Source organism: Motacilla alba, chromosome 1 (genome assembly GCF_015832195.1).
Source record: "Motacilla alba alba isolate MOTALB_02 chromosome 1, Motacilla_alba_V1.0_pri, whole genome shotgun sequence".
NCBI classification, from domain to species: Eukaryota; Metazoa; Chordata; class Aves; order Passeriformes; family Motacillidae; genus Motacilla; species Motacilla alba.
This window is the reverse complement of record NC_052016.1, coordinates 109,442,067-109,455,275: the sequence shown is the minus strand read 5'-3', so window position 1 is coordinate 109,455,275 and position 13,209 is coordinate 109,442,067. Positions and strand designations below refer to the sequence as shown.

At 39.3% G+C, this 13,209-nt stretch overlaps 1 protein-coding gene across 5 annotated transcripts in view; it reads left to right on the top strand.

Annotated features, from left to right (window-relative positions):
- The window catches only part of BCLAF3 (BCLAF1 and THRAP3 family member 3), a 29,573-nt gene extending 16,895 nt beyond the window's left edge, over nucleotides 1-12,678 (top strand). For 3 of the 5 annotated variants that reach the window (XM_038140213.1, XM_038140218.1, XM_038140224.1), the window contains 4 exons: nucleotides 1,657-1,771; nucleotides 6,173-6,268; nucleotides 10,648-10,803; nucleotides 12,501-12,678. In XM_038140213.1, coding sequence (XP_037996141.1) covers nucleotides 1,657-1,771; nucleotides 6,173-6,268; nucleotides 10,648-10,803; nucleotides 12,501-12,530 — 397 coding nt within the window. In that variant the 3' untranslated portion in view covers nucleotides 12,531-12,678. The remainder of the gene's footprint in view (nucleotides 1-1,656; nucleotides 1,772-6,172; nucleotides 6,269-10,647; nucleotides 10,804-12,500) is intronic. The other 2 variants (XM_038140234.1, XM_038140242.1) reach the window with 2 other exon arrangements.
- Nucleotides 12,679-13,209: the final 531 nt, after the last annotated feature.

Genomic DNA, 13,209 nt, shown 5'->3' with positions numbered 1-13,209 from the left:
TTTAGGGCCCTTGAACAGTTACAATCACATTTGTGGTGATTTTCCACAGTTAGGCCTTGTAAGTTTGACTGGGGCTGAAATCCAGCTGACATAGATTGCAAACTACTCTGTAATGGGTTGTTACCTTGAAAGAGGTTAAACTGCAGTGGGTAAAAATGAAAAGCAAGCACAAATTGTAGCACTGAATGAGAAGAGAGGACAAAGTTCGAAAAAGTTTAAGATTTTTAAACTTCAGTGTGCCACGTAACAGCATTCTCATGGTATTTTGCAGTTCTGTAAAACCATTCTAGGATGAATGTATTGTTTTGTTGCCCTACTGGTTTGGTAATAAAATGTGGAATATCAGCAAATAATTGGAATTTTTCTGATTTTTGGAGAGTTTGAAAACTTAGATTTTTGGAATAGCGTTTTACTCCTATGGATTCCTCCAACAGGTTTGTTAAAGGTTTTTGCCCCAAAGGTGTTTGCTAACCTCAGTCATCCTGTTTCACTTTTGATGTTGTGAGGTCGATTGATTAGAGAGAGGGACTGTTAATAGAAATGTTGATTAATCAATTTCCAGAGTGTAATAGAATGTATCCACACAGTAGTCATAGTTTCTTATGCAGATTGTTCTTCGTGTGCTGTTCCTCGTATTTTGAATGCAGTCTGCAATGGCAACTGATGGCAATACACACATTTGGAAAAACAGACTTAAAAAGCTGTAGAAGAAATTTCTCGTATTTGAGATTCTTGAAACAAAAAAAGTTTAGGTTAACAAGTGGAGGAAAAAATCTCTGGACTTGATTCATTTCCCCCAGCACACTTCCCCAGTCATGGTCCTGCTTATCTATTCTGAGAAGTGTAAATTTCCCTACCAAGTGTGGATTTCCTGGAGTTTGTTGTCAGGGGTTCCACTGTCAGGGGAATGCAGGCTGAGGGCAGTAATGGCATGAATGATGTGCAGAATTTTCCTGAGGTTGAGAGGCTTTAATAGCTCACATGAGATACTGGCAGTGTCTCTGAGCTTATCAAGTGTGCTGTTTTTTTCCTTAACTTATTTTGCAGCTATGAAAACCGTTTCTATGTGTTTTGTGAAATACAAATTCTGACTTCTGGCGGTTACTTTTAATGGTAAATATTTTATTTAGAAACTTGCGGATGCATCTGTATTAGCAATATTCTTGGTAAATAAAAGAAACAACAAAACGATAAAAACAAGCAAGAGAAAGCCCAAAGCCGGAATCAGCTGCTTGCTGAGGATGAAGCTGGAGGATGTAGGCGTCTCTCTAGAGCTTCTGTGGGATGGGGAATGGTGAGGAAGGGCGAGTTGAGCGCAGCCTGCGCGGAGTGTGACGGGGCGCGGGTGCACAGAGCGCTTCCACCGGCGGAGGGCAGCAGCGCCCGCCGCGGGCGGAGCGGGGGAGCCCGGCCGCTGCCGAGCCGCGGGGCGCGGGGCAGCGCCCTGCTCCTTTGCCCTTGGGAGGAGAGCACACATCACTCTGGAATTCTGTGCAGCTTGAGCTTGGACTAGCAATCTGTTGATTGTCCTTGGAAAATTTACTCATTTTTTGCATTGGTGATACAGATGCTAGAATAGGCTATTTTAAAATACAGGGTGTTGATATGTTGTGGCTTTAGATATTAATTGTTCTCACTCTCTCTCTCATCCGTCAGGAACCAGCAAAGCTGCAGTCTTTCCAAGTTACAGACATCTCAAGTTGATGGTTTCCAAAAGCCTATGAGGTTCATTAAACCACCTTTCAGGAAATTTATTGGGAGACCTCATCTGGTAAGCCTAAATGTAGAAATAGTAGCTCCTGCACTGTTGATGTATAATTGATATTTTGCTTCCTTGTCTATGCTGATGTAAATTTAACAATTTGTGATGTCTTGCCCTTTTAAATTTTGAGTGAGGCTTTTTTATCTTCTATCTGTGCTCAATAATACAACTACTCATAATTTCACAGTTCTAGAGCAAGAGTACTTCCTCAGGTATTTTTGAAGCAGAGATTAGTACATCTGAGCTAAAACCACTTTGATACCACTCCTTTTCTGTTAATAAAAGAAATTTGTGTCTAATATCACATTTCTTCCACATAATGGTGCAATTACCTAAATTATAAAATAGAACGCCTTGTTATTGAGCAGATAATCTGAGTTAATGTTAAGTAGTTTGAGAAAAAGAATACTCTCCTGCATTCTAGTTGTCAGTGGTACAAAGGGAAGGCCTGAATCTTGTGTGGGTGGTATTGTTACTGAAAGAGTGTTTCTTTTCTCTTCATTATGATAAAAGTTCTGAAAAGCACTTTATTTAAAATAAAAATGAGGAGCAAATCACAGAAATAATAAGAAATATCTGGAAAATGTTCCTGGGGATGAAATGTTAAACAATGGAATGTCGCATCTCTTGAATATTGCATTTATGAAACCTAGTTTTGGACAATTACTCTTTTGGGCTATCTTTCTGCAGTGCACTTCAATACTGAAGTGGGCAAGACAATAATATTAGGTGTAGTAGAAATAAATTTGTCTTCTGTGGAAAGTTCCTTCTAAAGAATTGTAATCAGTTCCAGGTGTTTCTGCTTGTTTAACCTGGGGAACTGGTGAGACCAGAAAAGCTTTTTTAATATGTGCAGTATAATTCTGAACCACTTTTTTTAAAATTTTTTTTTCTGAGGGCTGCAAAATAAGGAGGAGACTAACATAAGCTGTCATTCTTTATGCACTGTAACTAATACCCTATGGAGGGGCTTCCAGGAGCCCATGAAACTTAGTTCTGAGGCCCATTATTGCCACGTCTGTGGTCACCATTTATTACCGTGGGTCTTCTGGGCAGTCTGGACTTGGTGAAGGGAAGGAGAGGTCTTGACTCCATTTCAGAAGGCTGGTTTATTATATTATGATATATATTACATTAAAAAGACCACACTATAACTATACTACAAAGAACAGAGAGAAAGATTCATCAGAAGGCGAGACAGGAATAGCAAGGAATGAATAACAAAGTTCTGTGACTCCCAGAGAGTCCGAGAGCTGCTGCCTCCTGGATTGGCCACCAAGCAGAAACATCCCACACTGACCAATGGAGGAAGCACCTGCTGCATCCCACAGCAGCAGATAACAAATTATTTACACTTGAAGCTGAGGCCCTTCAGCTTCTCAGGAGAAGAAAATCCTAGCAAAGGGATTTTCACAAAATATCACAACCACAGCCCATCAAAAGTAGCTTCGTGTAGTCAACTCTCAAATGTAGCTGCTTTGCAGATACAAAAGTGCCTCTTTCAGTGTAAAGGAATGCAAGTTTTTAATGGTAAAAAACATTACTTACTCAAGACTAAGATTCAAGTCTCCCGAAGCAGGTAGCAGCGGCTCAGTGAGTAACTGCATTGGCTCTGGCTGAGCTGAGTTCATTTTCCCATAGCAGCCCTCCCAGGGCTGTGCTTTGCAGTGGTGGCCGGGAAGGTGCTGGTCACACAGCAGGCTTTGCTGCTGCTGGGCAGGGCTCCAGAGTGCCTCTCCTGCTTTCCACAACACACCCACTAGGCTGGGCCTGGGCAAGATCTTGGGAGGGGACATAGCCAGGACAGCTGACCCAAACTGACCATACGACCTCCTCTGCTCAGCCAAGAGAAAGGAAATGATAATAATAAAAGCTCAGAGAAAGGAAGGAGAGTGTGGGAGGTAATTGGTTATGGTGACATTTGTCTTCTGGAGCAACCACTGTGCACTGAAACCTGGCTTCCTGGGAATTGGCTGCACATTGCCTGCTGGTGGGAAGTAGAGGAAAAATCTTACATTTTCCTTTGCTTCTATGTGCAGTCTTTGCTTTTGCTTTGTTAAGCTGCATTTTTCTTGACCCATGTGGTTTTTATATTTTATTTTCTCCCTCCCAGCCCTGCTGAGGAGGAGAATGATAGAGCTGCTGTGGGTACCTGGTATCCAGCCAAGGTCAACCCACCACAGTAATACTGTAATTGCAAATAAAAAGGAGGTTGCTTTGAAAAAGACACCCGAGTTATTTCTAAATGTGGTGAAGATTCAGAAAGATTGCATTTTCATATTTAATAGTGAACTATAAACATGCAGCTTTTAGGAAGTCCTCTGCAGTAAGGAGTAATTCCTTTGGAACAACGGTAGGTGTGAAAGCACAGGTATTAAAAATGCAAGGCATCCTAAAGACAGAATGGCTCTTAATGGACAGCCTTTCAGAAGCTGGTTTGCAGACAAGTAGAAAAATAAAAACCTGTAGTTAAGTAATCAATATTATATATTTGTGATGTTAATATTCAATAATTGGAGGTTGAGCTTAAACTTGAGAAAAACTTAGGCCTGAAAGGTGCAGTTGTGTATCTAAGCTTGGTTGGAAGATTTGTCCATTTAGTTTTGTACCCTACTGACAAAAGGAGGCTAGCTAAAGAGTGAAGTAGAAAATCTGAACAAGTACACATGTATATTCTCTATTCCCCCTCTTCCTTTTTTTTTTTTTTTTGTTTTTTCTTTCTTTTTTTTTTTTTTAAGCCTCTGGTTTAACAACTTCCAACTTCCTAAAAAGTAGTTTGCTGTACCTTTGCATCAAGTAGTTCTAATGTTAATATTTCTGTGAAGGTACTTCAATCTTAAGGAAGGTAGGGATGGGGAGGGCTGTATCCAGAGTTAATTAAGGCAAGCTTTATTTTAATTCCTAGGGGTTTATTTTGAACTATAATGGGAAATGTTTCTAATTTTTTTTTTCATCTTGCTGGATTCCCAGCTTAAAGGAAGAGTGTACTTCAGCTAGGAGCTTCCTGATTTAATTGTATTGTATGTAGAAAGTTAATTTGATTTTGTGGCGTGTCTTTATTTTCTTAGAATAAGAAGGGAACTGGGAAATTCCTATCTTTCTTGCAAAAAGCCATTTTGATCTCACTTCATAAAATTTTTCTTCCTCTCTTTTTGTTCTCTGAATCCTTTCTTGTCAAGGCATTGCAAGAAGCTGAATAGTTGACTTGTAGGCAATAACATAGTCTAAAAAAGAAAACTTTTAACTAGGATTTGAGTTAGCTATCTTGGATTCTAACATCATTCCATTTATAGCCCCCTCTCTCCCCACATCATTATTAGCAGTTTTACCTGAAAGGTTTGGTAGTTGTTAGAGGACAGAAATTCTGGGAACAGCAAAGCATGCATTTGTATTTGTTGTTAAAGGTTAGAATTTATGAAATATTTCAGGGGAGTTCTCTCCTTAGGTTCTTTTTAAAATGTATTTCAAGCTGATGAAATTTTCTTTATTAAAAGAGATTTCAACAGCATTGGAATGCTTCTGTGATTATTCAAGAATGGATCATAAACAAATTTATTTAATTGCTTAGAGTTCATTAGCATGTTTGTTCTGTCTGCATAGAGGATTTCAGTGTAGTATATGCAAGTATATGCCAATACTGCTGTAAATATTGGTGATCATATGCAATGATGGATGAGAATGGCATCCTCAAGAAGTAGATGTCTTAGGGAAAGTTGGAAAAGAGCCAAAGTGTGCAGGTAGGTCAGTGGCTGAGGGAGTGCTCTGTTTTAGGCTACCACAGCTGTTTGATTGCAGCTGTTCAGCGTGTTGACACAATAATTTCAATACTAGTTGTCTGTGTAACTTGCTTTTGAAATTGTGCTTGTGTGGCAGGCAAGCAATTCTCAAATGCTCCCTTGAAACAAGGAGTTAAAAGTAGCATTTTCTAAGGACCTCAGTGTGCTACACACTGCTTGTTTGCTGTGGAGGTGTGTCTGTGCTACACTCTAAGGGGTGATGGCTGTGTGCTTCCAGGAGATCCAGAGAGCCAATCTTGTGGCCCTCGTTCCTGATGGGAGCCCTGACTGCTGTAGCAGCCTGTCTGCTCTACTTGAAACATGCAAGGCATCTGTTCTGGGAGGGAGGGATGGAGAACCTTAATTGTGTTGTCAGCTGCTTAGATCTCTCCAAGAGGAAGGCATTCCAGGGTGATGGTCTGTATCATCTTTAGCTTCTGTGGGCTCTGCTGTCCCTTCAGCCAGCCTGGACTGCAGGTCCAAAGCTCCTGTTACTCCTGTTCCTTCAAAGAGTGTCATTGTGTCAAACAGTACAAGACTGAATGTGTTGCAATATTTGTTAGTATAACCTGAACGATTTATATTTTTTCTTGAATAATTTAATAACATGAAGCTGTAACTGTTTTCCTACTAGAATCCTTACTATGCTTCAAAATCAAGTGACACTTACCCTCACAGATGTATTAGAGGACACCTTGAAAATGCAGGACCCATCAGAAGGCACTTTAAGGTACAGATCAGCTTTTATAAGATGTTTGTTATGTAAAATGGTGGTTGAACCTGTCGAGTTTCATAACAGGAGACACTTTCGAAGGTATTAAATGCCATGAAAAATAGTGTCATCAAAGCCTAATTGTTTCTGTTGGAATAATGGGAAGCTTAGCTTTTAGTAGGTGAGAGGGCTGGCAGTGGATTGAGCAGGGTTGTCCACTGTTGTATGCAGGCAGCTGAAATGAATAGGTTAATGCAGAGTCAGGAATAAGAAATGCAGGAATTGCACAATGACTAGAAAACTCATCCATCCAAAACCCAAGCTGCTGAGCTTTTTTCCTTCATGTGACAGAAGCCTGAGCTTTTTCCAAAGACTTGAAGATGAGAGTTGTGTTACTTTCAAAACTATATTACTGTTATTTCATTAACCCGCTCATGGAGGGATTTCTGGGGAAATAATGTTTTGTGAATACCCTGCATACTGCTAGCTATGCATTAAAAAAAATTGAAAGAAGTGAGGTTTTTATTCTTGGGGCCTCAAGAGTGTGAAGAGATGGGCAACTGTGCTTCTTTCTGAGGTAGAGCAGTAGCTAACTAATGCCTTTTAACTGTAAAATGTATCCTGGGTTCAGCAGAAAAACAAAACATTTCCTTTTCTGCTGACAGTGGCGTGCTGTGCGTGGGTCCAGGTAGAGTTGCTGATGTGAGAAAAGTATAAGTCAAATCTAAAACAACTTTGCACTAATTTTCTACCTTGAATTTGCCCCTACATTTTTAACATGCATTCTTAAGAGTAAAGTAACACACAGAATAGATAGTTTTACCTTTTCTGTTTTGTAGATAGTGAAATAGAATTTTAATGGCTAATTAGCTGTCATTTTTGGATGAAACTTTAAAAGGTAGGGAAGTATAGATGTAGGTTGTGGGATTTTTAACTCTTCTTCCCCCCCACCGCACCCCAAACATAAGAGCTGTTGGATAAAAAGACTTTCTCCAATTCAAGTGTGCTTTGCCAGCCAACCTTAGTCAGAAAGCTGAGGTAGCACCAACAAAAACTGCTGTCTTTATTCTGCTGGAGAAGGTATTTTTCTAATTTAAAAAGTTCAAAGTGTTCAAAGCCTGATACAACTATTTCAACAGCTAAGAAGATTGTAGCCTGTTATGCTGTATCCCCTCTGGATTGTCAGCCTCCAGGTGATGGAGGGATCTAGCACTGGCTGCTGGATCCCTGAGGCAGTGTTGGTGGTTGATGCTCCTTTCATTTACATCATTCTGCAGCTCTGCTGATTCTACAAGCAGAAAAGTGTCCATTTAAGTTGTCACCTGACGTATATATGAATATTGCAGCACCCAGTGATCTGTCCCATGCTGCTTTAATATTTATAGGGAAAATGGCATATGCACTTGTATTGCAGTTTGCCTATGTATATAGTGCTTTATCATTGCCGTGGAAACTGTGGTGTTGATTTGACTTAATTTCTTTAAATTTTTACATTTAAAAATTTCTACATTTACTTTTGCACAACAGTTTTCTTGCTGTGCTGTTGAGGAAATAGAGGTGACCTGACTCTCTTCTACACTCAGGACTTTCTTGGCTGATTATTTAAAAGAACAGCAACATACAGAGAAACAAAAACCTCACCAAAAAACCCATATAGAATTCCATTCTCTGCCTTCCCCTCTCTCCACCTCCCAAAAAATCAAGCTCCACACAATTTTTTTTTGATATATAAAATAGGGGCATTTAAATTTAATAAGCAAAAAGTGATGACTACTCAGAGTATTTAAAAAAAACATATGGTTTGCACTATGTTAGACTGTTTGGGGAAAGAAAAAACTGCTGTTCTAAAATACCTTATAAAGGATCTGGAGAAGTCTTACAAAACTTAAAAGGTCTTTTTTGTAATGACCCTTTATCATGAATCACTAAGTTAGCCTTTAAGCAAGTAAATGCAAAGTGATCTTTAAAGTGATCTTTAAAACTAAACTGCATTCACTGCTTTCAAAAAGCTCAGTGTATTATTGGCTGTGACGGGCTCACCCCTGCCAGCAGCACAGCACCACACAGCTGCTGGCACCCTCCCCCCAGCTCCCTTCCTCTCCCAGCAGGATGGGATGGGAAATGTGGAGAGCAAAAGTGAGAGAGCTCATGAGTTGAGATGAGGACAGTTTTAAAAGACTGAAGACAGTGAAGAAAAAAGTCATGCAAAAGCAGTCACTCACTACCTGTCACAAGGTGACTGATGCCCAGCTGGTCCCCAAGCAATGGCTCCTTGCTCCAAACCCCCTTCCCTCAGTTTCTGTTGCACAGGAAATCATATGGTGTATGACATCCCTGTGCTCAGCTTGGGCCGCCTGTCCTGGCTGTGTCCCCTCCTAGCTTCTTGCCCACCCTGGTGTCCTTGCTGAGCAGCAGAGTAAGGGAAGAGGAGAAAGTGTTGCTGCTGTGCAGGTACTGCTGAGCAATAGCCAAAACACTGGTGTGGTACCAGTGCAGTTTTAGTCACAAACCCAAAACTCAGCACCATGCCTGCTGCTGTGAAGAAAATCGACTCCATCCCTGCCACACTCAGTGCAGCTGTATATATTTGCTCATATACCTTTATTTTAGAGCTTCGGGCTCCTAGGGATTGTCATTAGCATTATTTATAACAGTCCTAATGTAAACCTGGATGTCACTTCAGCAGACTCTTCTTATTTCTAGACCCGAAGTTAATGATGTTTTCCACATACTTTAGATTATCTTGTTTTGCTGTAAGCTGTGTGTGACTGAGGTGCCTATTTGCCAAATGCGTATATAATCTGTTAGCTTTGTCTGCAACTGATGCTGTTCTACGTTAATATTACTGCTGTGTCCTTCCCTCCCCACTTAAAGAACATGTAGATGCTTGATTGAAATGCCTAAGCTGTTTATAAGGCAATTTTCAATACCTTGCTCCTTTTTCCCATCCCTTGCTTGTTCTGTTCCTTTGTTTATTGTCATACAATCGCAGTGGCAGACCACCAAGGCCTCCTTTCTAGCCACTGAAGTCAAGGGAACCACAGCAGGAGTGGGGAAATGGGAACTTCTACTGCTGTGTTCAGGGCATTAATCCAGCATTAAAAGTGCCCTTCAGTTTTCCCTGTGGTAGGCATAAACCCGTGTAATACAACCTAGTGCAAGGAAGTTCTTTGTGCCTGCACTCTGATACTCTCCAGGATTGGCATTGAATGGGCTCTTGCAAGTGTCCACCATCAGAGTAACCCTGGGGGAATGATGGGGCTGGATTCTCATTTGTCTCCTGCAAAGTAGGTGGGTGAAATGATTTGTGAAATAACAGAACCTCTGCATTTGCATAAAGAAACCTCTGTTCTGTACAGTTCTTGCTTTATTGTTCACAGTGGAAAACACAGTGGAAGAAGTGGTACTAAATTTATTGCAATCTCAGAGCATGTGATTTTTCTTGAAGTGATCCTTACTCTGTCAAAAGGAGACATTTCACCAAAGGCATTTTGTCACGCTCAAGAAGGGCTGTTTCTGTGACATATTTTGTTTTCTCCTACCCTTCAAAGGTGTTTGTAAAAGATAAGAAGAGTTTATATGAGCAGAAGGTTTTCTCTGGGTTTAGATGAAAACCCATTGATTGTTTAAATTTAGAGTGGCTGTTGGAAAACATAAAATGGCAGTGCTGGAAAACTATGGAAAATTATGACAAATAAGGTTTTTATTACTCTAAAGATATTTACTGCCTATTTTATTGGAGATCTGAGTGCCTAGGAATGAAAATCTTTTTCAGACTTTAGCTGCTGTGATCAGTGTTGATCTTGCTATATCCTCTCTGTGTTTTTGTAATGCCTTTCACCTTTAAGTCTTCTGATACCTCTGTGGCCTCTGCTCCTAGTCCCACGCTAGGTTAGTTTGCAGTTTTCCAGTGTGGAGGTATCAAAGGCATAGAAAATGCCTGTGTGTTCAGACTGTCAGACATTAAAGCTCCAGGAAAAACATATGTACTGACTTGTGTTAGTGTGACACTTCAGACTCAATGTGTGCCTGCTGTAGGCTTGGCATCACTGAATTTGGTAGTGGCAGTGAGGTGTTGGCTGGAAGTTTTTTGTTGATGGCGTGTGCCTCATTAACGGTAGAAAAAATGTTAAAATGTTGTACAATGCATTTATTCTTTTTCTACAAGGAAGATAATTTCAGATGTTTTAAACAGCAAGTGCAGTACACCAGTTCTTTGAGCCCTGTGGTGTGAGGAATAATACATGGACGTAAAGGAACAGGGTGTGCACTTGCAAATGCATGCTTCTGTCATTGAGTACTGGAAATTTTACATGTGTATAGCTGTAAATACGAACTTCTGAGTTTTAGTGCCCTCATTTTGCACACTTTTTTCTTCCTCTCTCTCACCCTTACAGAGCAACTTTGCAGATGGCCGCTTGCAAGCCCATTATAAATCAGGCTTAGTGCAGAAGGGTTTGTATATTCAGGCTAAGTACCAGCGGTTACGTTCTGTTGGTGTAAGGGGATTTGCCACTAATAAATTCAGAGATGGATTTTTGAGGAAAGAAAAGGTAAGTTGGATTAATTTATTTTTCGCTAAGCCATTTGTAAAATATGCATATTCATAAGATCCATTTCGATTTTTAAATCTCCATGGAATGACTTGGATGGGATTTTCTGGGATATTGGCTCTTTGTACTTCACTGGCAAACTGGACTGTGCCCTCCTGTTTATTCTATGGAAACTTGCTGAAACTTGCTTTGTGTAACTACAAATCAAAGCTGCTCTCTGAGATTCTGTGGTTGCTTCTGTTTTCAGTATTTTTTCTTAGAGCTCAGCTGATCTCTCTTCTACTGACAGGACCAGAAATTGTCCTTTTGTGGAACAAAATATTCTGTCCTGTTACATCTAAGAGAAGGATATTAATAATTTTTAATACATCTGTGTTCTTCTCCTTTTTTGCTATGTTACCATAATTATGTGCTTTAAAGTATTCACTGGGGTGCTGCTCTGAACAAAACTTCCTGCACAATATAATGTCTTGTGTAAAATGGTTTGATAAGCTTAAACTTTGATTTGCAGAGTGTATGGGCCAACAATAATCTTGTCCTGCAGGAGAACTTTTGAACCATATAAAATGTTGCAGCTTTTTTGAGGATCACTAGTTAAAACATAATAAATCCTTTATTGGAATTGACCAAAGTAGTATGAAGTTACTTGTGACATCAGGGAATTGGATTATATGACCTACACAGCCCCTTGCAGTTCTGTGCTCTGTGTGAGTTTTTGTTTTCTAATTCTGTGTCCATCCAGCTACAAGTAAATACACTTGAATAAATAAGCATTTGTAGTGGGATTAGACTTTAGCTCTTGGAGCACAGAAGCACTTTAAAGCAAAGGTTCTTATGGCTGTTTGCAAATTTCCTCAAGTTTACAGCCCAGTGGGCAGAAGAAAAAGCCCCCAAAACCCCTTAAGGAAACACACATGTAAAAAACAAACTTTGAAAAAAAACCCCAACCATCAGAAAGAAAGCCAAGCACTTGAAACAAGGTAAAGAGATCACTTGTTACTGAAGTATTTGGGCAGACGTCTCTGATATTTGCAAGGGCTCTGAGAAGTATTATCTTTGAAAGCTAAATTGAATTTGAATTAGTGGAAAATAGAAGGAGAAAGATAGCCCCCCTCAATTATGACCTTGTAAAATGGATATAGCAATGTTACAGTTTTGTTGTTGTGAGCTATTTCCAATAATTTCCAGTGTTCTTCTATAATTGGCTGTTAAGATTCTTGTCTGGAGCCTATAAAGCATACTTGAAGCATTCTGGCTACTAGATACTGAATCAGAGATTCATCAGTGACTTCTGAATTTTATGGGGTTTTTTTACGCCTGATGAATTGGAGTGTGTCTGAGTTAAAGTAAAAGAAATCCTTAAGAATAAGTATGACAACCATTTTCTTGACAGCATACTGTTTGCTGGTTGGCTGATTCCTAAAAACCGAAAACTGTTCCTGAAATTGTAGTATTTTGCCTATTGTAATGATAAAACTTAAGATCTATTAAACAGGTCTGAACATCTTTATTTCACTTTATTTCATTTGAAATAATAATGCTGCTTATGTATCTTTTAAGGTACACTCTTTATAGTTGTGCTGTTTGAGTCCATAACGGAAAGAACTGTGTGTTTTACATGCAGCACTTTGGAAGGCTGGGAGGGTTTTTCTGCTATTACAACTGACAGTAATGATTTTCTTCTTTTCTCTGTGTAGGGAAATCTAAATATTGGAACAGAAACCTGAAATGAGCGAAGATCCTGAAATTGAAACAGATAACACAGCAAAGGGAGCATCTGTTCAGTTTTTGACAACTTTCTCAAGACTTAAAAAAGGATAAAGGAACTAACGCTGTAACTTTCTTGATTAAAAAATAACTTTATTTTGAATGCTGCAGAACTTTTTTACAGTTTTAATAATTGCTTTTAAAGTACAGTATTCAATTGAAACATCATAATATGTACCTTTAGTTCTGTGTGCATACCAGTCTCAAGTAAGGAAGTCATTGAAGGGGGTCTTATTTATTGAACACTTTTTCTCTAAGCATGATGTTACAGATGGAACTTGAGTTGTTATACGCAGAGGTTTATATGTTGAAAGTTTATTGCTAATGTAATAATAAAAAAGAAAAAAAAAAGTGCCTGAATTGTTTGGTAATAGCACATTAGCTCAGGATTTTCCAATTAATGACCTTTTAGGTTGTGCAATAGATTTTACACCTCTGTTCAGTCATTTCCATAAAACAGTATTTTGTATTCCTTTGGATTAATAATACACTTGGATTTCTGATGTGTATATACATTTGTAAATTGTTAGAATGTTGGGACAACTTTCAGCATTTGATTAAAGGTAACAGGCAGTTGTGTAAAGTACTGTAGCAGTAGCTTATAACTGCACTGAAAGCATGCTTGGGTTTGTTAGAAGA